At 44.7% G+C, this 25555-nt stretch overlaps 1 protein-coding gene across 2 annotated transcripts in view; it reads left to right on the top strand.

Moving 5' to 3' along the window:
• IMMP1L (inner mitochondrial membrane peptidase subunit 1) overlaps positions 1-25555 on the top strand; it is a 110436-nt gene that overhangs the window by 84117 nt on the left and 764 nt on the right. For both annotated transcript variants that reach the window (XM_073576306.1, XM_073576304.1), the window contains one exon: positions 23657-23767. In XM_073576306.1, the coding sequence (XP_073432407.1) occupies positions 23657-23767 (111 nt within the window). The remainder of the gene's footprint in view (positions 1-23656; positions 23768-25555) is intronic.

Raw genomic sequence — 25555 nt, 5'->3', positions numbered from 1 at the left:
CCTGTGGCCAGTCCCATTTAGCCAGTAAAAGCGGAGATGGGAATAATCCTTTACCATTTACTTAAGGGGGATACGTAGAAACTTCTCAGGTTCCGTTCACGTGGCAAGTTTTCCTCCATTTGTAATGGATCCAGTATTTTAAAAAATAAGTTTCAATACAAGCTGAGTAAAAACTAATGACCCCAGACCAGGCGCCTTAGCGAAATGCACGGCGGGTATGTTTTCCCCTGGGTGGCTGTATACATGCGATCCTTTTAACTATGGCCACTTTTTACACTTGACCTATTGATATTTCTTTGCTTTTCCTATAGCTTTTTAGGCAGCCATCTTTTTTTTAACAGTGGCTGTACCAAGAGCATCGCTATGTGTTACTTGACCTATTAGTGGTGTCTCATATATACAGTGCCTTCCGAAAGTATTCTGCCCCCTGGAACTTTTCAACCTCTTCCCACATCTCATGCTTCAAACATAAAGATACCAAATGTAAATTTTTGGTGAATGATCTACAGCAAGTGGGACACAATTGTGAAGTTGAACGAAATTTGTTGGTTATTTTAAATTTTTGTGGAAATTCAAAAACTGAAAAGTGGGGCATGCAATATTATTCGGCCCCTTTAACTTAATACTTGTTGTGCCACCTTTTGCTCCGATTACAGCTGCGAGTCGCATGTTATATGTCTCTATCAGTTTTGTACATCGAGAGGCTGAAATTGTTGCCCATTCTTCCCTGGCAAACAGCTCGAGCTCAGTGAGGTTTGATGGAGATGGTTTGTGAACAGCAGTTTTCAGCTCTTTCCACAGATTCTTGATTGAATTCAGGTCTGGACTTCGATTTGGCCATTCTAACACCTGGATACGTTTATTTGTGAACCATTCCATTGCAGATTTTGCTTTATGTTTGGGATCATTGTCTCGTTGGAAGACAAATCTCTGTCCCAGTCTCAGGTCTTTTGCAGACTCCAACAGGTTTTCTTCAAGAATGGTCCTGTATTTGGCTCCATTCATCTTCCCATCAATTTTAACCATCTTCCCAGTCCCTTCTGAAGAAAATCAGGCCCAAACCATGATGCTGCCACCACCATGTTTGACAGTGGGGATGGTGTGTTCAGGGTGATGAGCTGTGTTGCCTTTACGCCAAACATATCGTTTGGCATTGTTGCCAAAAAGTTCGATTTTGGTTTCATCTGACCAGAGCACCTTCTTCCACATGTTTGGTGTGTCTCCCAGGTGGCTTGTTGCAAACTTTAAACAGCACTTTTTATGGATATCTTTGAGAAATTTTTTTTTTTTTGCCACTCTTCCATAAAAGCCAGATTTGTGCAGTGTACGACTGATTATTGTCCTATGGACAGACTGTCCCACCTCAGCTGTAGATCTCTGCAATTCTTCCCGAGTGATCATGGACCTCTTGGCTGCATCTCTGATCAGTCTTCTCCTTGTTTGAAAGTTTAGAGGGACGGCCGGGTCTTGTTAGATTTGCAGTGGTATGATACTCCTTCCATTTCAATATGATCACTTGCACAGTGCTCCTTGGGATGTTTAAGGTATTGGAAATCATTTTGTATCCAAATCCGGCTTTAAACTTCTCCACAACAGTATCACGGACCTGCCTGTTGTGTTTCTTGGTCTTCATGATGCTCTCTGTGCTTCAACTAGAACCCTGAGACTATCACAGAGCAGCTGCATTTATACGGAGACTTGATTACACACAGGTGGATTATATTTATCATCATTAGTCGTTTAGGACAACATTGGATCATTCAGAGATCCACAACGAACTTCTGGAGTGAATTTGCTGCACTGAAAGTAAAGGGGACGAATAATATTGCACGCCCCACACTTTTCAGTTTTTGAATTTCAACAAAAATTTAAAATAACCAATACATTTTCATTCAACTTCACAATTGTGTCCCACTTGTTGTTAATTCGTCACCGAAAATTTACATTTGGTATCTTTATGTTTGAAGCATGATATGTGGGAAAAGGTTGAAAAATTCCAGGGGGCCGAAACCTTTCGCAAGGCACTGTACCTGTGTACATGTGTGTATCCAGCACCGGTAGGGAGCCCTCTACTAATAGATTGAAGTCACCATGCTCACAGGTTCTGTCTTTGCCATTTGATTTAAAACTTTACAGCCTTACTCACCCAAATGTACTTCCATGAGCCTGATGTACTAGTCCTTCATGTATTGCTAAGGGGATTTTATCTTTAACGCTATAACTTTTTTTTTTTTTTTTTACTTTTTTGGTGTTATGGTATTAATGCCCGTGGACACATTTGTATTGGATCTGTTTTTAATATGAAGCAGTGCTGTTTGGATTTTCCAGCACAGATTTTCTTGGAATAGTTTGTGGTTGTCACAGAGGTGCAAGAACATCAGAAATTCCATAACGTGACTTAATTTTAGAAATTTAACCCCTGTCTTGGAATTCCACTATGGATGCAGTAACTTTTTGGACCTAACAGATGTTTTTTAAGGAGATGTTGCAGTGGGAAGATTACAAATATGCCTTTGTAGTACCCATTAGGGATAAGCGGACTGGTGGAAGTTCAGATTCATCGCGTTCGACTTAACTTTAGTCCAAAGTTCGGTTCCGGTACCAGAACTGTACCCGAACATGAACCTGATCCCGAACCCCATAGAAATGAATGAGGACCCGAACATTGGTGCTGGAAAACCTCTTTCTGTCTTGCATTCTCTCCTCCCCGAACTCCTGAGCTTTAAAACTGACTTCCAGGATAAGTCCGTCTTTGGAATTCGGCACTGGACACTAGTTGTCCGGTATGAACCCCAAACTTTACAGTTTGGAATCGCTCATGTCTAGTGCCCATACATTAGGCCCTGCTTTTGTTTCTGGAAATGCCCAACTCATAAATTGCTGAGTGGGCTCTTCCTACTATAGTAAAGCCAACCATGTTGTTCTAATGCATTTTTCACTCACTCTTGGATTTGTCTTACAAATACTGATGTAAAATATTGACCAAATACTGAACATGTGAATGTGGCCTAACAGTGTGTATTTTGCTGAATGTATTGCAGGACAGCTACTGTTTTTTTTTTTTTTGTTGTTTTTTTTTGTTATCAGTAACATTTAAAAACCTTATATTTTCAATGATGGGTGACAGCTGACAGGGGGATTGTTTTTTGCAGGATCAGTTGGAGCTTTTATTGGTAGCATTTTGGGGCACATAACATTTTTGATCGTATTTAAAGCTGAATTCACATTTATCTTGTGCTCTTCGCTGAGCACTTACATTGGGTTTCTGTAAAATTCAGCAAAAGCATAATTCAGACAGAAACTTTCAGAACTATGCATGAGGCTGATGGACTTATTCTGACCTCTGTTTCAATGGGATCCATCTTTTTAGAGGTGTGCAAAATCATGATCACCAACGTTTTTGTGTATGCCAAAAAAGAATGGAACAGAAACCAAGCAGAGTGTAAAGGGATTTCATCGTCCTCATTATAGTGAATGGTTTCATCAGCTATTTTGTCTGAATCTGTTTTGTGGAGATTTAGATAGAAACCCTGACTTAAAGCACCACTCTACCTTTTTTTTTGTTTTACTTCACCTCTGGAGAGGTGTCACTAATGTAAGTTCCCTCACTAGCCACCGTCTTCAGCTGTTCTCGGCACTACTTTGGTCCCGCAGCTTTTGACTGATTGGAAGTTGGAGGTAATGGTCACAAGCTCTCAGTGTAAGTCTATGAGAACCTGGTTCTGGTCTTGTTCTGGTTTTCATATACTCATATACTTACACTGAGAAGCAACTTCTGGTTCACCTAACAAACACTGAAGCAATCCTGCAGTTCACAATTGGTAGAAGACAACTGGACCAGCATCGGGAACAGATGAAGATGGCGGTGGTGAACAAGACTACACCACTTCATGGAAAAAAAAAATAAAAAAACTACATAGCCTTATTATGATTTTTGAGGGGCAGAAAAAAAAACAATAAACTCCAGTTTAAGGCTATGTGCACACGTTGCAGATTCTGCTGCGTTTCCGCAGCAGTTTTGGCCCTGCGGAAACGCAGCAGTTCCGCAGACATGGTACAGTACCATGTTAGCCTATGCAATTTCAAAACCGCTGTGCTTACGCTGCTGTTTTTTCCGCGGTTTACAAACAGCAGCATGTCAAATGTTTGGGCGGTTTCCGCAGCGGTTTCACACCTTTAACATAGTAGAGGTGTGAAACCGCAAAGCAAAACCGCAGGCTAATCCGCAGGAAAACCGCAGGTCACTTTACCTGCGGTTTTAACTGCAGAGCCGCGTGGAAAAACCCACAGGTGTATCTGCAGCGTGTGCACATAGCCTAATTGTTTTTATTATATTTTTTTTAATCCATTTATCATGCAATATAACTAATAAGACGGGATTACTCTACTTGTCAGTATGAATATGCCAATGCCCGATTTATATTGGTTTTCTATGTTCTGTCCAGATGTCACCGTATCCCAGAATTCCAAGTGGAGGAAGTTCACCGACCACCATATTGGTACACCCAAGTGATTGGTGTCTCAATATGGAAACTGCTGCTGGTACCAACCTATTGTGCGGTACCACCAGCGGAACACCGTCGCACCACACACAAGCACACACTATATGCCGTAAGCACCACACACTCTCGCAGTCTCCCTCACACTCACGCAGCCACTTGCGCGGTACCACCAGTGGAAACCTGTCGCACTGCGCCTGCGCAAATTCCGCGCTGGTGCAATGAATCACTCCGCTGATCCTGGCGGCAGATGCGCGACGTGTCTACACGCAGAGGAAGCCGGTCACATTAAAGGGGTTTTCCATTGAACGAAAGTTCATTTTAAAAATTGTCTGTGTCTGACCGTGTACGGAGCATACCACATCTCCTGGGCAGGGGAGGAAGCAAAAGACAATGCTGACATTACAGCAGGGGATCACAGAGGATTCATTTTGTGAGGTAAAATATTTCACTGACTGTTTTCAAACAATATTTTACCTTACAAATTGTATCCACTGCGATCTGCTGCTGTAATGTCAGTGTTGTCTTTTGCATCCTCCCCTGCCCAGGAGATGTGGTATGCTCTGTACACGGTCAGACACAGGGGTGAGAGAGACAGAGCACAGGGGGGAGACAGCTCAAACGGGACAGCACATGAGGGGAGAACACAGCACAGGAAGGAGAGAGACAGCAGACAAGGGAGATAGCACATGGGGTAGACAGGTCAAAGAAGACAGCACAGATGAGAGAAGTCAGCACATGGGGAAAGAGAGAGTGGATAGGTGGGTGAGCACAGGGCGGGGACAGCACATGAGGGGAGAACACAGCACAGGGAGGAGCGAGACAGCAGACAAGGGGGATAGCACATGGGGTAGACAGGTCAAAGAAGAGAGCAGAGACGGGAGAAGTCAGCACATGGGAAAGAGAGAGTGGAGAGGTGGGTGAGCACATGGGGGGGGATTCTCAATGCTGCAAAGCCTGACCCCATCATGACATTACCGCCCTCCCGATGCCTCAGGCCTCATCTAGTTTACATATAAATAGATACTTATTGGGGAACTCGCATTTTTTTAGGGTCTTAAAAAAATGATACTGAAATTCTTTTGATTTCCAAATCTTTTTTTTTTTTTCCTTTCTTTTTTTTTACTATACCATAGTAACAGTTATTTTTTTTTTCTGTTTCACTCCCTTCCTCCTTCACCAAGACAAGAATATCAGAACTGTAAACGATCAATTTTGCTGCTAAAAACTGCTGTAGAGAAACATGAAGATAAGACGGAATTCAGATGATTAAAATCCAATGTATTCTCTCTTTCTGGTATCAGCGTCTGTAATCCCACTGCTTTGAGAGGACTACAGAGAACCGTGCAGCTAACTTGTCACTTAGGAGGAATGAGTACTTATTAATGACCCTAATACAGCCCTGAGCCATAGATAGGGAACTTTTTGTCAATTTGCGTGTGATAAAGAACTGGGATACGTCTGCATTTCTCAGCAACGCTCCCCTGACAATCAATAGCTGCATAGTGTAAATGCGCGGTCTGGTGTGAGGCACAAATCTACCGTATTTTCACTGCTAAGAGCTGCGATCTATTCACTGTGGAGATCAATTCATTCTGATAATATCATATTCACATTAGTGTTATCTTTTTACAATTAGCCTTGTTTTTTAATTACGGTATACTTTTTAACAATTTTGTACACCTAATCACTTTTCTTTTCCCTGGGCCATAATTAGTTTCATTTTTTTAAAGGGATACTAAATAGAAATGAGTGTATCTTTGTTGAAAATCGCAGTACTGAAAAGGAGAGGGGGGGGGGGGGGAAGACCAGCCAGATTAGCACGGAGGGGTTTAATAAGGCCCACCTTGTTTTCTTTTTGTGAAGAATGGAAATAAAATACTGTTAATAAGGTGCTATTAGAGCAATGTATCTGAGATCAATCAATTCACAGTCACTTGACTCTGAATAATAATCCACAGACTGAGACTATTGCTCCCATTTTCAATCTGCTTGAGCCCTGAATGTAGTACACCGCAATCAGATTAGGCCTTTTTCTGTCCATAGGTAGAATAAGCTGTACGCTCTGACCTTCTATCCCTCCAACCAGAAAATGGTGCTTCACATCTTATACTGCCTGTGATGACCCCCAAATTGGCTGCACTAGACCATGTGATCTGATAACTGCATGGCATTGTGGGGAAATCCGCCTGGCAGCAGTGTGTGAAATAGCAGTGGGATTCTCTTCTCATCTTGGTTCCATGGTTTCCAGTCAATGTCAAAGGGGTTTATTTTATCAGCTATGTTGGGGGCATGATTTTGATATATTTGTGAAAATTGGACAAAATTGTTGGCACCCTTCTGTTAACCCCACAATGGTTCCTGAAATAACTTGACAATTATTGCATCAAAATGATGTGCACCAAAATATATATATTTTTAAATTTGTCTGCTTTTGAATTTTGATTCAACATTGCCTGATTTCCATTAGTTGATAGTCAGTCAGTAAATTTACAGCAAACCTGTCATCAGGATTTTGCTAGGTAAAGTACAGGCACTGTCAGGTCGGCGCCGTTATACTGATGAATATGATATGATTAATCAGTATAACAGCGCCAACCTGACATTGTGTGTAGTTTAGTGAGCAAAATCCTGCTGACAGGTTTTCTTTACATTTACTGAATATCAACTAATGAAAATCAGACTCTGTTCAATCACAATTCAAAAGCAAACAAATTTAAAAAATATATATTTTGGTGCACAACATTTTAGTGCAAACAAAAGATTTCTGTAGCGCTCAGTGAGACTTCTGCACCTGTCCAGACTTATTTTGACCCACTCCTCGTGAGCAAACTGCTCCTGCTGTCTCTCAGCTGTGACAGTGATTTCCCCAAACTCCACAGATGTTCAATGGGATTCAGATTAGGACTCAAAGAAGCAACTTCAGAATGGTCCAATGCTTTGCTCGTAGCCATTCTTAGATGTATTATTATCCTGTTTGAGCACCTGCTACTCAGACAGCGCTTTCTGACACTGGGCAGCACATTTCAATCCAAACTGACATGATAGTCTTGAGATTTAATTGTATCTTGCTCAGATTCAATACACCTTGAGCCAGATGCAACAAACCAGCCCCAAAACATCTGTCACGCCGCTCTCAGTCGGGGCTGGAACTCAGCGCCTGACGTCACTACTTCGGGTGCTGCGGCCGCTCCGGGGGTCCCGTCGGGTGTGCACACGCACCTCCCATACTTGATCCTATGGCTGCAAGGCCTTGTCAAGGGCCCATGTGCTCACTTCTCTGTCCTGACTGCAGCCGCGCCATCTCTACGGTCCTGGAGGAACTGACCCAGAAATCCCAGCGCTCATGCCCTATATCATGCTGCCTCTTCCTATGGGAGATGCCTGATTATTGTTGTGCTTGGTCCCTGCTTGGCCACCCTCTGTACTCAGGTCCCTTGCCCTTTGCTCTGTCATGCTCCTTAGCATGTGCTGTGCTCTGTCGTGCTTCTTGGCACACTCTCTGCTCCTGCCTTGTGTCCTGTCGTGCTTCTTAGCACACCCTTCTGCCTTGCTTTGTATCCAGGCATGATTCCCAGCACGTGCTCTGTCTAGCCTTGTACTCAAGCATGCTGTCCTGCAAGCGCTCTGCTTTGCTCCATACCCGGGCGTGCTTGTCACTGCACGCCATACGCGCTCCCCTACCCAGCATGCTCACGTGTACGTGCCTTGCACTACCCAGTACCCAGCACGCTCCCGTGTTCACGCCCTGTACTGTCCTGAACCCTCCATACTCCCGTGCACACGCCCTGTACTATCTTATACCCTGCGTCCACTCTTTGCACAATCTTGTATTCTGCACGCTCCGTTGCACCTTGCTAGACACACTCACTCGTGTCTTCTGAGAGCCGGCCATCTGGTTCCAGCAGTCATGGTACTTTACCCCCCTGGGCCTGCCCCTGACACTCCCTGTATAGCGGGTGGTCCTCACTAGGTCAGCTCGCCCTGGGTGGGTTGGTATCACGACCCAGAGGATCCACTCCAGGAGTCGTCACAATATCTGAGCCTCCTCAATGTTTCACAGTAGCTACAATGTTCTTATCTTTTTTCTTCATTGTGTCTGTGAACATAGAGCTGATGTAACTTGCCAAAAAGCTCCAGTTTTCCCTTCACCCATGACGGCACACCTGAGAGAGGGATCCGCCCCGCCAGGACAGGAACCTACTGAAATATAAGGGGCGGCACCTCTCCCCCGCTTCAGTTGGGTTCAGAATCCCAGTCTGACAGCGGCGGTGCCTGTCATGGATGAAATAGACCCAGGGCCATCCCGGAGCGGGAAGAGCAGGTCAGCTTACCTGCAGCGCCGGCCGTCGGTTGCCTGGAAGCGCAGTCCCCGGGGATCCTCCTGCAGGCTCCGGGTTCGTGCGGGTGCGGCTAGGCGGCCTCTGTAGCGGGGCACTCCTCCGTGCCTCCCTCCCCTTGCGCGCGCCCGACCCTTCTCCCTCTGACACGACAGGGAGAGCCGGGGGCGATTTCCGGCGTCTGACGTCAGCAGCGCGGGGCACCCTGGGAGCGAGCCGGCTGACGTCACAGACGCGACGGCAAGATGGCGCCTGGTGCGACGCCGGCCGCATTAAGAAGAATGGCGGCGGCCGGCGGTCGCAAGGGGGAGGGGAAGAGATAACGCTCACCGGACTGACCTATTTAAAGGAGGAAGGGTGGCAAGGCGGCCAGGTAATACAATGGGGTCACAGCAGGAATGTTCACCGTCTCTGCCCCATCGCAAACCTCCGCTCGTAAGCATGGCAGCCGTTCAAGCGGCAAAAGCAGCAGTTGCCCGAGCCACAGATCGAGAGATGCCTCGAGGTCGAGAGAGCACAGGCCACGTGCTCCAACACAGCCTCCAAGTCCGGTACCCGACTTTATGGGTGGTGAGTGATCTCCGTGAATGCTATACAAGAAGGACCCTATTCACATTAGTCTGTTTTTTTTCCTTAGGGAAAAGCCGAAATAATAGGGAGTGTGCCATATGTCAGAGCTCCCTTGCGAGAGATTGGCAAAAGGACCTTTGCGCCAGCTGTATCCAGGGAACTATGGCGGAGGAGGTGCTGAGCTTTGCAACTAACCTCAGATCAGTCATCCGGTCTGAGGTGGAAGGCTCACTTAAAGTGTTATTAAAGAAAAAGAGTAGGAAAGACTCCCCTAGTTATTCATCAGACTCCTCCTCGGCTGAATATCAGGCCGAACACCTGTCCTCCTCCTCCTCGGATAGTGACACGGGTGGCAAGCCGTGTTTTCCGGTAGATGATACGGATGCTCTCCTTAAAGCCATTAGGACAACCATGGGCCTACAGGAGGAGAAAACGACTAAGTCCCTAGAAGATGTCATGTTCGGGGGGGTTACAGGAAAGGAAAAAGCACACCTTTCCAGTCAATGAGAAAGTCCAGGCACTCATTGAAAGAGAATGGAAGAATCCTGAAAGATCAGGAAGCCTTCCTTCCTCCTCTAAAAGGAGATACCCCTTTGAGCTTAAAGACACGGAAATATGGGACAAAGTCCCAAAGATTGACATAGCAGTGTCTAGATCATCCCAAAAATTGGCCCTGCCCCTGGAAGAAAAGTAAACCAAGGACCCTTACAACAACTTCTAGATACAGATGTGCATAAAAACAACCTTTAATGAAGCCTAAATAGTAGACAAAACAACCACATAAACAACAAGCAACCGTGTCACCTATTACACCCTACTATGGGGTACTGATATGAAAGCTGCCTAACAACTGAGGTTGGCACCCTAAACACAATCGAGATTGGCGCCCCCGGTCCACGATGGCTGAACCCTAAAACTCCTAAATAGCCCTGAATATGTGCCACATTTGGTCAACCAATTATTCAGAAAAGGAGTGTATAGGGGTTGCCAGATAGGAAGCTCAATAGGCAACAAAGAGAAAAAGTGCAAAAATAGTGCAAAAAGACAAGACATAAAGTGACAAGTGCATTAGAGTATCTCACTATCTGTCCCCTATAACTGTATGCCTTCCTGTCAGCGGAGGTTGGCACCCTACTGGTCAGCGGAATGGCGCCCCCGCTCCACGACGGCGAGAGCAGCAGGATTATCAAACGCCGCAAGGCGTGCATTTTGGCTTAAAGGTAGTCCAGGAAACATTAAATCAAAAGTTGTGCTCTCTTCCATGTGATGGACAATTTCTATTTGGAAAAAATTTAGATGACATCCTGGAAAAAGCAATTGATAGAAAGAAGGGCTCCCCCAGATTTCCAGGAGATCAAAGAAGGCCGTCCTTTCGGAGAGGAAAATTCAATAGGGGCCGTCCTCCGGGGGATCGGAAAAGATGGGAGGACAAAAGGATGACAGAGTCTGGATTCATGTTCGGCGTAGCCACCTCATCCGCAAAAAATCCCCACAATGACGCCGAGATCCCGGTAGGGGGGAGACTGATGCTCTTTTGTCAGGCCTGGGAAGGTATCTCTTCCAATGCCTGGATTTTAAACATTATTAAAAAAAGGCCTCAAAATCCCATTTTTTCAACGGCCGAGAGCATAATTTGTGGTGACCCCCGTCAGAAAGGGGATAGCAGAGCAGTTGGCCCTGGAGTCAGAAATGTTAAGTCTGCTAGACAAACGCGTTCTGGCCGAAGTCTCAAGCGGACAGGAGAGAATGGGGTTCTACTCCCCCCTCTTCCTAATAAAAAAAAGTCGGACCAGTCATTCAGGACTAGTTTATTATAAACCTCAGAGGCCTCAATCAATGGATAGAAAACCAGACCTTCAAAATGGAGTCGGTAACTTCGGCCATAAAACTATTACACCACAATTGTTTTATGACCGTAGTCGATCGAAAGGATGCCTATTACCACATCCCGATCCATCCAGAGTATCAAAAATACTTAAGAGTAGCTCTCTACATCCAGGGCAATCTCAGGCATTTTCAATTCAGAGCCCTTCCATTCCGCATATCCATAGCCCCGAGGGTGTTTACGAAAGTAGTAGCGGAGATGACAGCCTTCCTCCAAATCCACAACACAATTATAATACCCTACTTGGACGATTTTCTAATAGTGGGCAACTCGGAACATCACTGCACAGAGCAGGTGGAAAGGGTAACAAATACCCTACAGAGATTTTGCTGGATGGTGAATATCAAGTTGTCAAGACTACAACCCCTAAAGAGGCAGATATTTCTAGGGTTCATCCTGGACTCGGAACAACAAACTTGTCTGTTGCCAGAAGCCAAGATGGTAAAGGTGAGGAATATGACCTTGGCAGCCCTAGACCAGCCTCACATGACCCTGAGGGGCACAATGTCCTTACTAGGCACCCTGACAGCTTGTATTCCAGTGGTCAAATGGGCACAATTTCATACCCGTCAACTGCAGGCAGAAATCCTATCAGCACAGAAATCGCTAAGAGGGCGTTTGGATGGAAGGCTGGAGCTTTCCTTAAAGGTCAAAAACTCTCTCAGATGATGGTTAGACAAGACAAACCTGGTAGCAGGAACATTATGGCACAGACCGGTGTCCGACGTGATCCTGACGGACGCAAGTTCCTCGGGGTGGGGGGTGCACCTAAGGGGACAGGCAGCCCAGGGACCCTGGGGACCCCAAGAGCAAAACTCATCCTCCAACCTAAGAGAACTACGGGCAGTAAACAAAGCCTTAAAAATCTTTATTCCCAGCCTAGAAGGCCGCAATGTCCGGATCATGTCGGACAACAAAGTGACAGTGGCGTATATCAACCACCAGGGAGGGACAATGTCACACTCCTTAATGAACGAGGCCAACGAAATTTTTCACAGAGCAGAGCGATATCTACTCTCCCCAACGGCACTACACATAAGAGGGGTAGAAAACGTTCAAGCCGACATCCTTAGCCGCAATACATTTGAGGCAAGGAGAATGGGCCCTAAATCACTTAGTGTTCAAGAAGATAGTACAACTCTGGGGAGAGCCGGTAGTAGACCTCTTTGCCAACAAAAACAACAGACAGTTAGAGAGATTCTGTTCATTGAACCGAAAAGATAAACCATGGGCGGTGGACGCATTGCATATTCCGTGGAATTTCAAACTGGGTTACGCCTTTCCTCCAGTAGCTCTAATCCCAGCAGTGGTGAAGAAATTAAGAGATCAGGCCAGAGTGATCTTAATCGCCCCGTTCTGGCCGAAAAGGCCCTGGTTCTCGCTACTGCAAATGATGTCCCTCTCAGATACATGGGTACTACCAGAGATTCCAGACCTGCTAGCTCAGGGTCCAGTATTCCACACGCAAGTCAAGGGGTTCCATCTGACGGCGTGGAATTTGAAAGGTCACTTTTAAGAAATAGAGGGTTCTCTCCTGGGTTGGTGGCTACGCTGATGAAAAGTAGAAAGCCAGTAATAACTAACATAGATGGTAGAACATGGAATAAGTTTCTGCAGTTCCTGGGGAAGCCGTTAGTCCAAAAACCCCCGATTAAGGCCATTTTGGAATTCTTACAGGCAGGACTACATCTAGGCCTAGCGGTAAATACCCTTAAAGTACAGGTGTCAGCACTAGGCGCTCTATATAACTGCAACATAGCAGCAAACAGATGGGTAGCCAGATTCATTAAATCCTGCCATAGGTCTAGACCAATTCCATTACCAAGAATAGCCCCGTGGGATTTAAACCTGGTGTTAGAAGCTCTTACGAAAGAGCCATTCAAACTGGTTCAGCAACTGCCAGTAAAATATCTCACCCTAAAGACCATTATTTTAGTGGCCCTTACATCGGCCCGTAGAGTACATGACTTGCAGGCCCTCTCCGTTAATACACCTTATACCCAGGTGTACCAGGACAGGGTTGTCTTAAAAACAGACCCTGCTTATTTACCGAAGTGGTATCAGATTTCCACCGTAGCCAGGAGATTGTCCTCCCCTCCTTCTGTGAGAATCCAAAAAACCCAGGGGAGGAGAAATTCCACAAACTAGATGTTAAAAGAGCCCTGTTAGAGTATATATCAGTGACTAGCCAGTGGAGGAGGTTCCAGTCCCTATTTGTAGCCTTCCAGGGTGCCAGGAAGGGCTATGGAGTATCAAAAGGAACTATTGCCAGATAGATTAGGGAGGCCATTAGTGTAGCCTACTCAGCTAGTGGTTTTCCGATTCCTGACGGCATCAAGGCTCATTCCACCAGAGCCGTGGCGACCTCCTGGGCTGAAAAGGCAGAGGTATCGATTGAGCAAATCTGTAAGGCCGCTACCTGGGCCTCACCTTCAACCTTTTTTAAGCACTATAGATTAAATCTATCCTCCTCTGCTGACTTAATCTTTGGTAGAAGGGTGCTGCAAGCAGTGGTCCCTCCCTAAGGTGTTTCAAAGTCTCCAAAAATCTCTCAGGTGTGCTGTCATGGGTGAAGGGAAAGGCTCCATAGTTACTTACCGGTAGCTGATTTTTCCGGAACCCATGACAGCACCCGTATATTCCCCCCCCCCTTTTCACCGTATGGGTGTGCACGTTAGTATGGTGTATTTGTGTGATGTGGTGTCGGATAAACGTGACTAACCGGGAAGTCCTCTCAATGCTCTGTAACCAACTGAAGCGGGGGAGAGGTGCCACCCCTTATATTTCAGTAGGTTCCTGTCCTGGCGGGGCGGATCCCTCTCTCATGTGTGCTGTCATGGGTTCCGGAAAAACCGGCTACTGGTAAGTAACCATGGTGGTTTTGTCTCCTCTATTCAAAGAACATTCTCCCAGAAGCTTTATGGCTTGTCAGTAAGCATTTTGGCAAATTCCAGTCTCACTATTTTATGATTTGCTTTCACCAGTGGTTTCCTCCTTGGTCTTTATCCACTTTGGCAAAGACAGATGGGGAGATCTGACACTGATGTATCTTGACTTTGGAGTTCTCCTCTAATCTTTCTGGAAGTTTTCCTGGGCTCCTTTATTACTATTCATTTGACACATGTCATCAATTTGTCATCCATTTTCCTTTTGCTCCTATGTCCAGGGAGGTTGGCTACAGATACATAGACCTTAAACTTCTGAATAATATGTGCAAGTGTAGTCACAGGAACATCAGGCAGTTTGGAGATGGTCTTATAGCCTTTACCTTTAATGTGTTTGTCTACAGTTTTCTCTCTTATCTCCTGAGACAACTCTGTTCTTAGCTTTCTTTGGTCCATGTTCAGTGTGCTACACACCATGATACCAAACAGCACAGTGACTACTTTTCACTACATAGGCTGACTTATTACAAGTTTGTAGACATCTGTAATGCAAATAACAGGACAGACCATAGTTTAACATGACCCTATGGTCAGATTATTTTCAATCTTTTCTACGGGTACCATCATTTTTCTCCAGAAGTTTTTGTCCACATTTCTAGATATTACAGTTTTTCCTCCTACACTTGTTAGCGCAGCCTTATTCATAGACCACACAATGCTCCTTTCCTCTAAATAAAGAGTGAGCTGGGACTGGCTCAGGAAACCCGTTGGCAATAAAGATATCTTGAATTCAACGCATTGGAAGCGCCCTGTCTCCCCCCTTTTCCTTTCCTCTAAATGGCACTTACTTGAGGAGCCTCTGGCCAGAGGTGTCCATCATCCTCATCCAGTAGAAAAACGCTGCATATGGGACAGCAGTTTATGAATTGGGGAAGGCTGATGGATAGAAAAAACTAGAGCACTGTGTTGTCTCTTGAAGGCTACAATAACAAGTGGGCAGCTCTTCACAATGGAGGAGAACCGGTAATACTTAATATATACATTTACACAACATATACACAGTCATGTGTCCAACACACTTTTAAAGTAAAGTGGAGTATCCCTTTAATTTTTTTTTTTTTTTTGCGTCCTGAGACATTTATTTTGTACCCTGTAGATGAGATGGGACGCAGGATTCACTGTGTGTCACTTTTTATGTGTGAATGCCCTCTCACCAAACTAGCTTCTCCGCTATAGAGAGAAAGCAAGCTGATCCAAACAACTTGGATGTACGGTGCTCAGCAAAAATGAGTGCACCCCCTTTGAAAAGTAAGATTTTAATCAATATCACACTGAATACAAGAATAATTTCCAAAATTTTAACAAGACGGATTCCCATGGAGCATATTATAGCCCTTAACATGAAAGTCAGGTTAAAATAAATTACATAAATCTTCAGTTTTAATCAAAATTAGTTGATGCAAAAATGAACACACCCCATATCAAAGACTACTACATCATCTAGTATTTTGTACGACCTCCCTGATTTTTAAGGACAGCACCAAGTCTTCTAGGCATGGAATGAACAAGATAGTGATATATTGCAATGTTTTTTTTACATTCCACAAGAACGAGCTCTTTTAGCACCTGGACGCTGGATGGAGAGTGATGACAACGTGTCTCTCCAGAATTTCCCTTTTGTTGTTGTTCGGCTGGGTTCTGATCAGGAGACTCTTGACCATTGAATCATTTTCACCCTACTTTGGAAATGCAGCAGATGTGTGTTTTGTCTCATTGTCATGTTGGAAAAGTGCTTTTTTATCAGGGGCACAGAGTGATGGCGGCATCTTCTCTTTCACTATAGAGCAGTACATCTGTGATCCCATCAATGACATGTAGCTCCCCGACACCAGCTTCATTTTTCTAACATGTTAAACAATTTTAACTACAACAGTGTTTTCTCAACAATCCTCTGAAGAGTTGTGGAAGCGCTGGCTTTAGGGTCTGTTAAACAACCCTTATACAACCGGACATTAGACTCCATATCCCAGTTGCTATACTGCAACCACTTTTGAGCATGTGGTTGGTTGTTCCCCCTGTCCAATATTTTCTACATGGATTGGCCATTTTTGTGGGGTTTTTTTTACATGTTAGTGGATTTGCCTTATTCTACCTATAACCACTCTAATAAATCTCTATCCGGTGCAGGCCATTGATAATACATGCTCTGTCCCTCCTTTGGCCTGATATCTCATTGTTCTGGATGTCCGATTGGCACTCCAACTTATTCTTGTGTTGTGTCGGTGCACTCCCATTGCTAGTGGCAGTGGTCACTTGCTTAAACAGGAGCTGCTTTTGGCATCACTACTGGACTAGGGCCTGATCTGGTAATGTGTGCCCAACCAAAACCACAATCTCCTAAAGTCTCATCCACACAGCTGGTACTGTGACACTCAGCCTTCTTTCCTCCCAGGGAACCCTCTGCTTATCTGTACCTTAGGGGTACTTCACACTAAGCAAGATCACTGATGAGTCACCGATTGTGTGACGCAACAGCGATCTCGCTGTGTGTGGCACGCATCAGCGACCGGCCCCCCCGCTGGGTATCGCTGATCGTGCAGGAATGTCCTGGGCCATTGTTTGATCGTTGGTCTCCCGCTGGCCAGCACGCATCGCTGCGTGTGGCAGCGGGAGACCAACAATCAGCGAGCTCCCAGCGCTGTAAGCAGATGCTGAGAGCTGGTATCCAAGGTAAACAGCAGGTAACTAGCACCGCGCGCGCCTAGTTACCCGCTGTTTACCTTGGATACCAGCGTCCTCACTTGTCCTGATCGCTGGTGAGATCTGCCTGTTTGGCAGCTCACCAGCTTATCATGTTGCGACGCACCAGCGATCCTGACTAGGTCGTATCGTTGTCGGGATCGCTTGTGCGTCGTTTAGTGTAACGGGACCCTTAGACTACCTTCTCAAGGACCTTATTTTCTGCGGACCTGCTGCAGAGGACATTGTGGAAAAAGGTGCGGGGAAGCCGAACATATATCCGCAGTACAAATGATCTCAAACCGGCAGCTCCAGTCTGTTTACACTATGGAAGTTGTGCATGAGTTTTCCTAAAACTCACTGGCATTGTAAGATGCAGCGGCTATCCGCAGCACAAAATCTGCTGTGTTTTGACCCTTGGAAACTTAGAATACAGGTTCTTAACTTCTTGTTCGGAGACCTTTAAGACTATGTTAGGTTTTTATCCCTATTTACAACTCTTTCTTAAGAAAGTTTCTTTTAAAGCTAAATATTTTCTGTGCTCTCTAGCAGACGCCCGGCTAATTAGCTAGTGTGCCCCCGTGTGTCCCCAGAGAGATGGACAGAGATATCGAACTTTGTACATTGATCCTTTGTGCATTGGAAATGAAGAATGGCCATGGATCGGTCATGTGACTATATAAATAACCCGCTGGGATCCCAATCAAATAAGTACAATTCATTACAAGCTTGTAGATGTCATTTGCTACTGTCGCCTTTCATCATATTTCATTTTAATCAAGAACGGTAACACCTGTGGTTTAGCCACAAAAGCTGCTTTTGTGAAATGAACACCCGCAGGAGACGAGGCAATTACATTTGATGCTTGATCCAATGTGGGAAGCACTTAAATAGGCTCCGGTAGGGATGGTGGAGAAGAAAAGATTTACTTGTATTATCTGCCACCGAGATTAAGTTCTCTCATAAGCCTTGTTCTCCTCTAACTTCTGTGCCATTCACCCGCCCATGTCCTCAAGTCACTGGCTACAGTAGGGCCGGAAGAAAACATGGCAAAGGGGTTTAGTACGTGAAGACAGAAGCCACAAAAGTTCTTCTGAGGTTTTGTGCCAGAAGAGGAAGACGGGCAATGTTTTGCTGGCACTTACATTTTCTAAATGTGGCTAATATTTTATGTGCCACACTTTGGGGTTTTCTGAATGATATAGGTCTGGAAGTGACCAATACTACTTAATAATTGTTGTAGGTGGTCCCAAGAGGAGGGGAGGATGCAAGATGGCTATAAACTGCTCATTTCTATATGTCAAGAAAAATCTTGGACAAATCCAAGAAAGATTTTCTTCTAAGCCTTGCTGTCCCTTGTTCTTGTGGAAGGCTTTATCGGGTTAGGGTTATTCCCATTTTTTATAGGTGAAATATATGGAACCACCACATTCCGGACATGCAATAATTCTTTAGTAAGCCTAATGTTATGGTCATGTAAAGAGAAGAGAGAGAGAGAGTTTTGCAGCCTTTACAATCATTTTTCAGCAAAGTTCAGGAAGAGCTTTGGTACCCGAAATTTGGACTAAAATTCACTGTAACCCAACGAACTCTACAACCTCAAATCAGCTCATCCCTACCTCTCAGAAAAGTATTTATTATTTAAGTTATCTTTTAGTGTTACATGTATTTTAAAAAAAATGGCTTTTTTATTCAGATCACAAGTTTTATTAATGAAAGAAAATTGATAATCTTGCAGTTTTCATTCTGGTCACTGAGGGTATTTTAGACTCCTAGTCCCTGTCCTTTAATCTTTCCCCATCATGTGATGTACTATTATATAATACATCGTTTCCTCGTCATTCATGCGGCCTCGGGAAGTGAGCTTGCAGTTTTAAGATGCTGGCTGTGATACACAGCTGGTATCTCCCTCTAAGTCTACGTCCCATCATAAGTATGGTATTTGGCGAGGTTTTGACTTTGCAGCATTTCTGCATTTGTTAGGTAAATTAGGTTACCGTATATACTCGAGTATAAGCCAACCCAAGTATAAGCCGAGGCACCTAATTTTGACAAGAAAAACTGTGTAAGCTTATGGACTCGAGTGTAAGCCGGGTATGCATTGTCCCCTCATCCCTATCCTGGTATGCATGGCTCCCCCGTCCCTGTCATTGTATGCATGGCTCTCCCGTCCCTGTCATTGTATGCATGGCTCCCCCGTCTGTGTCCTTGTATGTATGTATGTCTTTTTATCCCCTAACCTCGTATGCATGATTCCTATAAAAAAAAAAAATCCTATTTACCTGCCTGCGTGCCCTCGCTGGCACTGCAGCTCTTTCCGGCGCCAGCAGATCTTCCGGCTGAGCGATCACGTGGCCCCACTCATTAAGGTAATGAATATGCACTCCACGCCTATGGGAGTCGAGAGGCGTGCATATTCATTACCTTAATGTGCGGGGCCACGTGATCGCTCGGCCAGAAGAGCTGCTGGCGCCGGAACAAACGAAATGCAGTGTTAAGGCAGCGTAATAAAAGCCACAGTGGAAGTGAGATTTCTGTAAATCCCATCAACTTTGCTGGTACTGTAACACAATGTTTTTTGGGTAGCAAAAATACACAGTGTCAAAAAATCTTTGCGGGAACTTAACGGCACCGAGTGGAGCTGATCTCTGTCCCATGCTGTTAACCACTTAAATTCTTCTGTTGACTTTGACAGTGAAACATTAAAGGCACGATCCAGGGGTGGCCACTTCTCACATGCTCATCTTCCACTGTGATCACAAAGTGACAATAGATTGCTATGGGAGGGCCTTTTGAGGGCTCCCCGTACCTGCCATGACTGATTTTTACTCTATACTGAAATACTGTGATATTGCGGTATATATACAAGCAATTGGACAATCACAGGTGTAAGAATTGTAAAGGAGTCCTAAGTTTAACCTGGCACCAGTGAAAACTATTAACCTGCCGATATGGGGTTAATCTGCAGATTATTAGCGTTAGTATCCTGTCCAGCACCTGCACATACCGTATTTTTCGGACTATAAGACGCACCGTACTATAAGACACACCCAGGTTTTAGAGGCGGAAAATAGGGAAAAAAGTATTTGAAGCAAAAAATGTGGTAAAATATTTAATAACATAATAACACCACATATAATAGTATGTTATTATGTTGGAAGATGGTGCTGTGGGACCAGTGTGGTGTCTGTAAAGTACTATGTGAAGACGCTGGAGGGTGAGTATAAGAATGGGGACACAGGGCTTATGTTTAAAGCACGACTCCAGCACTGAAAAATAACACTGGAGTGCTGCTTTAAGATCCCATGGGAGAACTATAACTCCCAGCATGTCCTGCATATTGTATGGCATGCTGGGAGTTATAGTTCACCACGGGAGTGGCAGAGTGCATTTTTATGTGTTATTACTAAACATTAATTAATACTTGTACAGGCTGTGCTCAGTGCAGGCTTGCAGCCAGCCACACTAGAAAACCGAAAGTCTCTCTCTCTCTACAGCTGTCAGGACCTGTGGTGAAGTAATAAAGGGCTGAGCATCACATGACCGCTCAGGGCCCTCCCTCTTATTACCTCACTATAGGTCCTGTAAGAGGAAGCTGCAGTGTTTCTAGTGCGGTGTCTGCAGGACCTGTGATGACATTATGAAGAGGGAGGGCTCTGTGCTGTCATGTGATGCTCCACCCCACCCTCTTCATTACCTCACACAGGTCCTATATGGGAGCACTCAGCATCAGAACAGCCCAGGCTGTGCTGTCAGGTATGCGGCGATCTCTACCATGGCACCCTGCTCCTGCCACCTCCTTCTCCACCGGACACACGATCTCCCCAGCCACTGCAGGATTCTGGCGCTGGGGAAACCAGGTGGGTCAGCTGTTTAAGTGAAGGAATATTCATTTGCTGCTCCCCGCCCACAGCTCGGTGCTGACAGGTGGGTGGGGAAGCGGCTAATGAATATTCCTTCACTTTAAGCATCGGGACCACGTGGTTTCCACAGCGCCGGATTCCTGCAGCGTCGACATTTTTCTGCCTCTTTAGAGTGCGATCCCACTCTGCCGCTGCCCCTCCCCACATTACATTTGGACCATAAGACGCACCCCACACTATCCTCCCAAATTTGTTTGAAAAAAAGGGCGTCTTATGGTCCGAAAAATACGGTAGCTGAATCCCGCAGGGAGAAAATTATCTTTATCCTCCCTGGCAGCGTTCCATTTCAGTCACGGGTGCGGCACTGGCGCAGGTTCAGTCACTGCTCTGAGAACACAGAGTGGCGGCAGTAACCGCACCCATGACCCTGACTGACACCGAGCAATAGATATTTCAATACAAAGGGTAGGGTTGGAATCTGACCATTGTGACTATGTACATGTGTTGTTTCCTGAAACAGGAAGTTACAAATCTAAAAAAGCCTTGGTGGCCAGTATGAAAATTGAAAGATTTGTATTTTTAATACAGATAGTGATATGGGAAAAAAAATGCTAAATATTTGCAAAAAAAACCAAAACCTGATTTAAATAATAGTTCATTTTCTGCGGATGGATTTTTTTTATATTACACATTTGTCACCCGAGTTGTTTTTTTCAACAGTGCACGTGAACATGTACATTTGGGAACAGAAGACTAGAATAAGTCAGGGATGAGTTCCAAAGTTAAGACTCAGACATCCATGTAAATCAATCCAAGCACGGACCACAATGCACAGAATGGCTGCTGGTCTTCTGACTTGAACATAACTGCTCCAATCTCAAACCGATTTGCCCGGATGTCTGAATGAGCCCTAGTCATTACTAAAGGGCTGCAGGGTGTTTATTACAAATGGGGATATCAGGTTTGCGATTCTTCTCAATGTTGTGGTTATCGCTAAAAGGTTGAAAAGCATTAAGCATCAGGAAATGACAGATTTGGTGGGGTGCTTGATGGTTGTTGTAAACTGGGGTAAAACGGCATTGTCACAGGAGGCTTTGGAATCTTAATTTGTCCTTCAGTTTGAGGGAATTGGGACTACGTATAATCTGGTTTGCTCTAGATGGTCACTGAACGGTGGAAATCTATACAGATCTAACCTCTTACATACTGGGAGGTAAAAGTGTTTGCCAAATGACAAGGGTTATATTCAGTTATATGAATTATTATTAAATTCTGACAAGGTTTTTGTTTTTTTAACATTGAATGACTTTAAAAATGTTTGCCATCTCTCACACACCCCTCCACTCATGTTCAGATATCCCTGGTTTTGTACCTTAGCCACAATTGTTTGTTTCGCCGAGTTGCAATACTAGACACAACCTGTGGCCAGGAGTGGAGCTGTTTCTGGGAGAAATCAGTCATGTTTCTCTTATAGCATACAAGCTCCTTTATTGAAACATTCATAAATGTTCTACTCTGTTAATAATTATTGAATAATAATTGTTGAATTAATTTTAAAACTTCTTCCATACACCCTAGTAATTATTTTTTGTATAATTTAACCATGTAATTATATACTCTACGTGCAAACATAATTCTAAACCACCAAGAAATAAGACTTGAGAGTGACTCTGGGCCTTGTTGAGGACTTGGTCATCGGAGGAAACCTTGCCATATACTGCACTCACGCCATGGGTGGTACAGTAGCTCACATTTTTCTACTAGTCAAGTAATAACTGAATGCTTTAAGAACAGTTTGGACTTGTTAGACTGTGTGCACCACAAAATGGGAGGTTTAACTGTTTTGAGTCTATAGAAATCCCGGACGGCCTTCCCAGATAACACTCATTAATTTAGCGAATGTAGAGAGTTTTTCCTTCATCTTGATGGACATGATGGCAATGTGTTGTGGATCCCGTGTGCACATAGACTGAACTGTGATCTTAATTAGAAGTTTGACAAGCCCACTCCGATAAAATGATGAGATTATGTGTAATTGGTGTCACAATCAATTACCATTTAGCTAATCATGGGCCCACTAACAGGTCTGGCCTTGGTTGTGGCCTCAGGATGTTGACGAGTGTCTGCCCTCTTCATGCTGTTACTGCGACAGAAGAGCAGGATTTCAGTCCGCATCCTAATGACCTCTTTGAAGTCTATTAAATTAATGACCCAACCATCCAGCTTTCAGATAATTGTAGTTCTCCCTTTTTCTTGCTTAGAAGATATTAAGACGTTTTATTGTTAGCCCATGCTTACTCTAGGCCATTTAACACTGTGAAATGTGTGAATATCACATCTGCTTAGTGAAGATATCTGGTGTGGTCTCCCTCCAGTAGTGGGCAGTACGGTTATACTGGTGTCCCTAGAACCCTCCGTAGTAGCTGGACAATCCAGTGGTTGTTCGCCGATACTTCCTCAATGAGGTCACCCTTACACCCCATATTGGTGCCACCTGGAACAGTAATGAAAGTCTCTAGAAAATGTTTCAGTAGAGCCCAGAATATCAGCTGGCTGGTGACCTGCCATGTCCACCCAGATATTATAGCGGATCACTTTGTGTCCCAGGCGCATGAAGCCCTGCAATCACATATTAACATTGTTCAAAAACAAAAAAATTGGATTTTATTGGCAAAAATGAATTGGATCCTTGGCACAGCGTGGTAACACAGCCAAGGTACTTTGTCTAGTCATTGACTTACAGTGTCAAGTTAGGATAAAATTGTGACACATTTTCCTTACCTGTTATCATGTTCTTGTGAATTGGGACCATGGTGGTTATTCTGTCCTTTTAAGATGGTTTTCAATATTCCGTATGGTTTCCCCGTTTTCACAGGTACCCAAGGGCCACGTGTGGTTAGAAGGAGACAATCTAGACAACTCTACAGACTCTAGAAGCTATGGACCTGTCCCTTATGCCCTCATCCGGGGAAGAGTTTGTCTGAGGGTAAGTTCAGCTTTGTCCAGGTTGCCCCTGCCGGGCTCTGTGTAGTGCATCGGTGACATGATGTACAGCCACACGACCACTGCACCCAAGAACTGGCTCACGCTGTACTTAGGTGTCACGGTTGAGGCTAGTGATTGGCAGAGCAACTGTATAATGTTCAGTATGTAATCGCAGGAGCAAAGAAGACCCCCGAAACATTGAGGGTGGGAGAATGGGTCTCCATATTTTAGGAAAAAATGTAAATCCTAAACAACGTCTCTTAAAAGTTTGGAATATTGTCCTATTCTGCTGCTCCACCTTTTGGAGGTGATCTGGGGCTGATCGATGATTACCTCTTTCTAAAGGTGGCCGCCACAGTAATCAGCCAATAATCCTGACAAATAGCTTATTCTGCTTCATTAGGATATACCATCCTTGTATAGTCCCACAAAACAAACCCACCAAATCTGACACTAAAGGGGCCTCAGCACTACTTTAGCAGTACACAGTGATTTTGCTGGCTGTAGTTCAGCAGACTAGGGTCCGTACCCCACCAATTTTACAAGTGATGGAAACCTGCAGACCGTGCGCTGGCATAGTATAGTGGATATTTGCCTGGAGTGTTTCTTTAAAAATATTGATGAACTAAAAATTAACAAAAGCGCATATAGGGGATTAAACAGGTAATGTTATTTTTAAGTGCTTTCTGCGCTTCTTGTGGTGCTGTGAGCTCAAACGATCCAGCTGCGACAGGTGGAAAAATCCAATGTCGATATACTTTATAAAAGGAATGCGGGTGTGCTCCGCTGCTGGTGAGGAATTATCAGGATTCAGAGGTAGAAGAATCAATTGCAGTATATTCTCCAGGTCAAACCGACCTGTGCCTCATGAGAACCACAATATAAGACCATTGTGATATTGTGATTCTTCTGAGGAAAATGTCGGTTCGACCTGGAAATGTGTTGAGAATAAACTATAATTAATCCTTAGTGATAAGGGAACGTGCTCTCATAAGGTGTTATCCGGCATGCTCGGGTGCTAACCGAGTGACTTCGGCGTGCTCGAATAATACGCCCGAGTCCCTGCAGCTGCATGTCTGGTGACTGTTCGACAGCTGCAACACATACAGGGATTGACTAACAAACAGGCTATCCCTGCATATACAAAAAAGGGTGCTCTCTATCGTGGTAAAGCATGTCAATGTGAAATATATGAAATATGAATAAGTAATACAGCTTCTGAATACTAGGAAAAAATGAGACGCTTTGCAGAATTTGGCCAAATAATGTCTGCCCATCAACCAATGTCAAGGTGGTCTCATAAGACTGATGGGTCCCTATCCAATGTGAATACCTCTCTTAGGCCGGGATCACACATGCGAGAAACTCGGACGAGTCTCGCTTCTTAATACCTGGCACTGCCGCCGGCACTCGAGGGTGGGGCGTGCGGCTGCATAGCAATACATATAGCCGCACACTCCGCCCGAGTACTGGGTATTAAGGTGCGAGTTTCTCGTATGTGTGATCCTGGCCTTAGGCTGATGTCTGAATTCCTGGGTGAATGGGGGACACCTCTCTCAGTAAAGCCTGCACTTATGGGTGGGTAGGTAGGAACCTGATGTAAGTAAAATCACCACATGGTGCAGGGCGGAGTGCTCGGTCAGAGAGCTAGCATAGAAATAACAAAGAACTGACTTGCACATCCAGACTAGTGTGAATAGGTGCATACCAGAAGCAGCTACCTCCATATACAATATACAAAAAAAGGTTGCATATATCCTTGCATATGTTGCGGCTGTTGAACAGCCAC

The sequence above is a fragment of the Dendrobates tinctorius genome, unplaced genomic scaffold (genome assembly GCF_039654945.1).
Source record: "Dendrobates tinctorius isolate UK_male_01 unplaced genomic scaffold, ASM3965494v1 ptg000048l, whole genome shotgun sequence".
Taxonomy (NCBI): domain Eukaryota; kingdom Metazoa; phylum Chordata; class Amphibia; order Anura; family Dendrobatidae; genus Dendrobates; species Dendrobates tinctorius.
The sequence above is the reverse complement of the archived record's forward strand: the minus strand, read 5'-3'. Positions and strand labels throughout refer to the sequence as shown.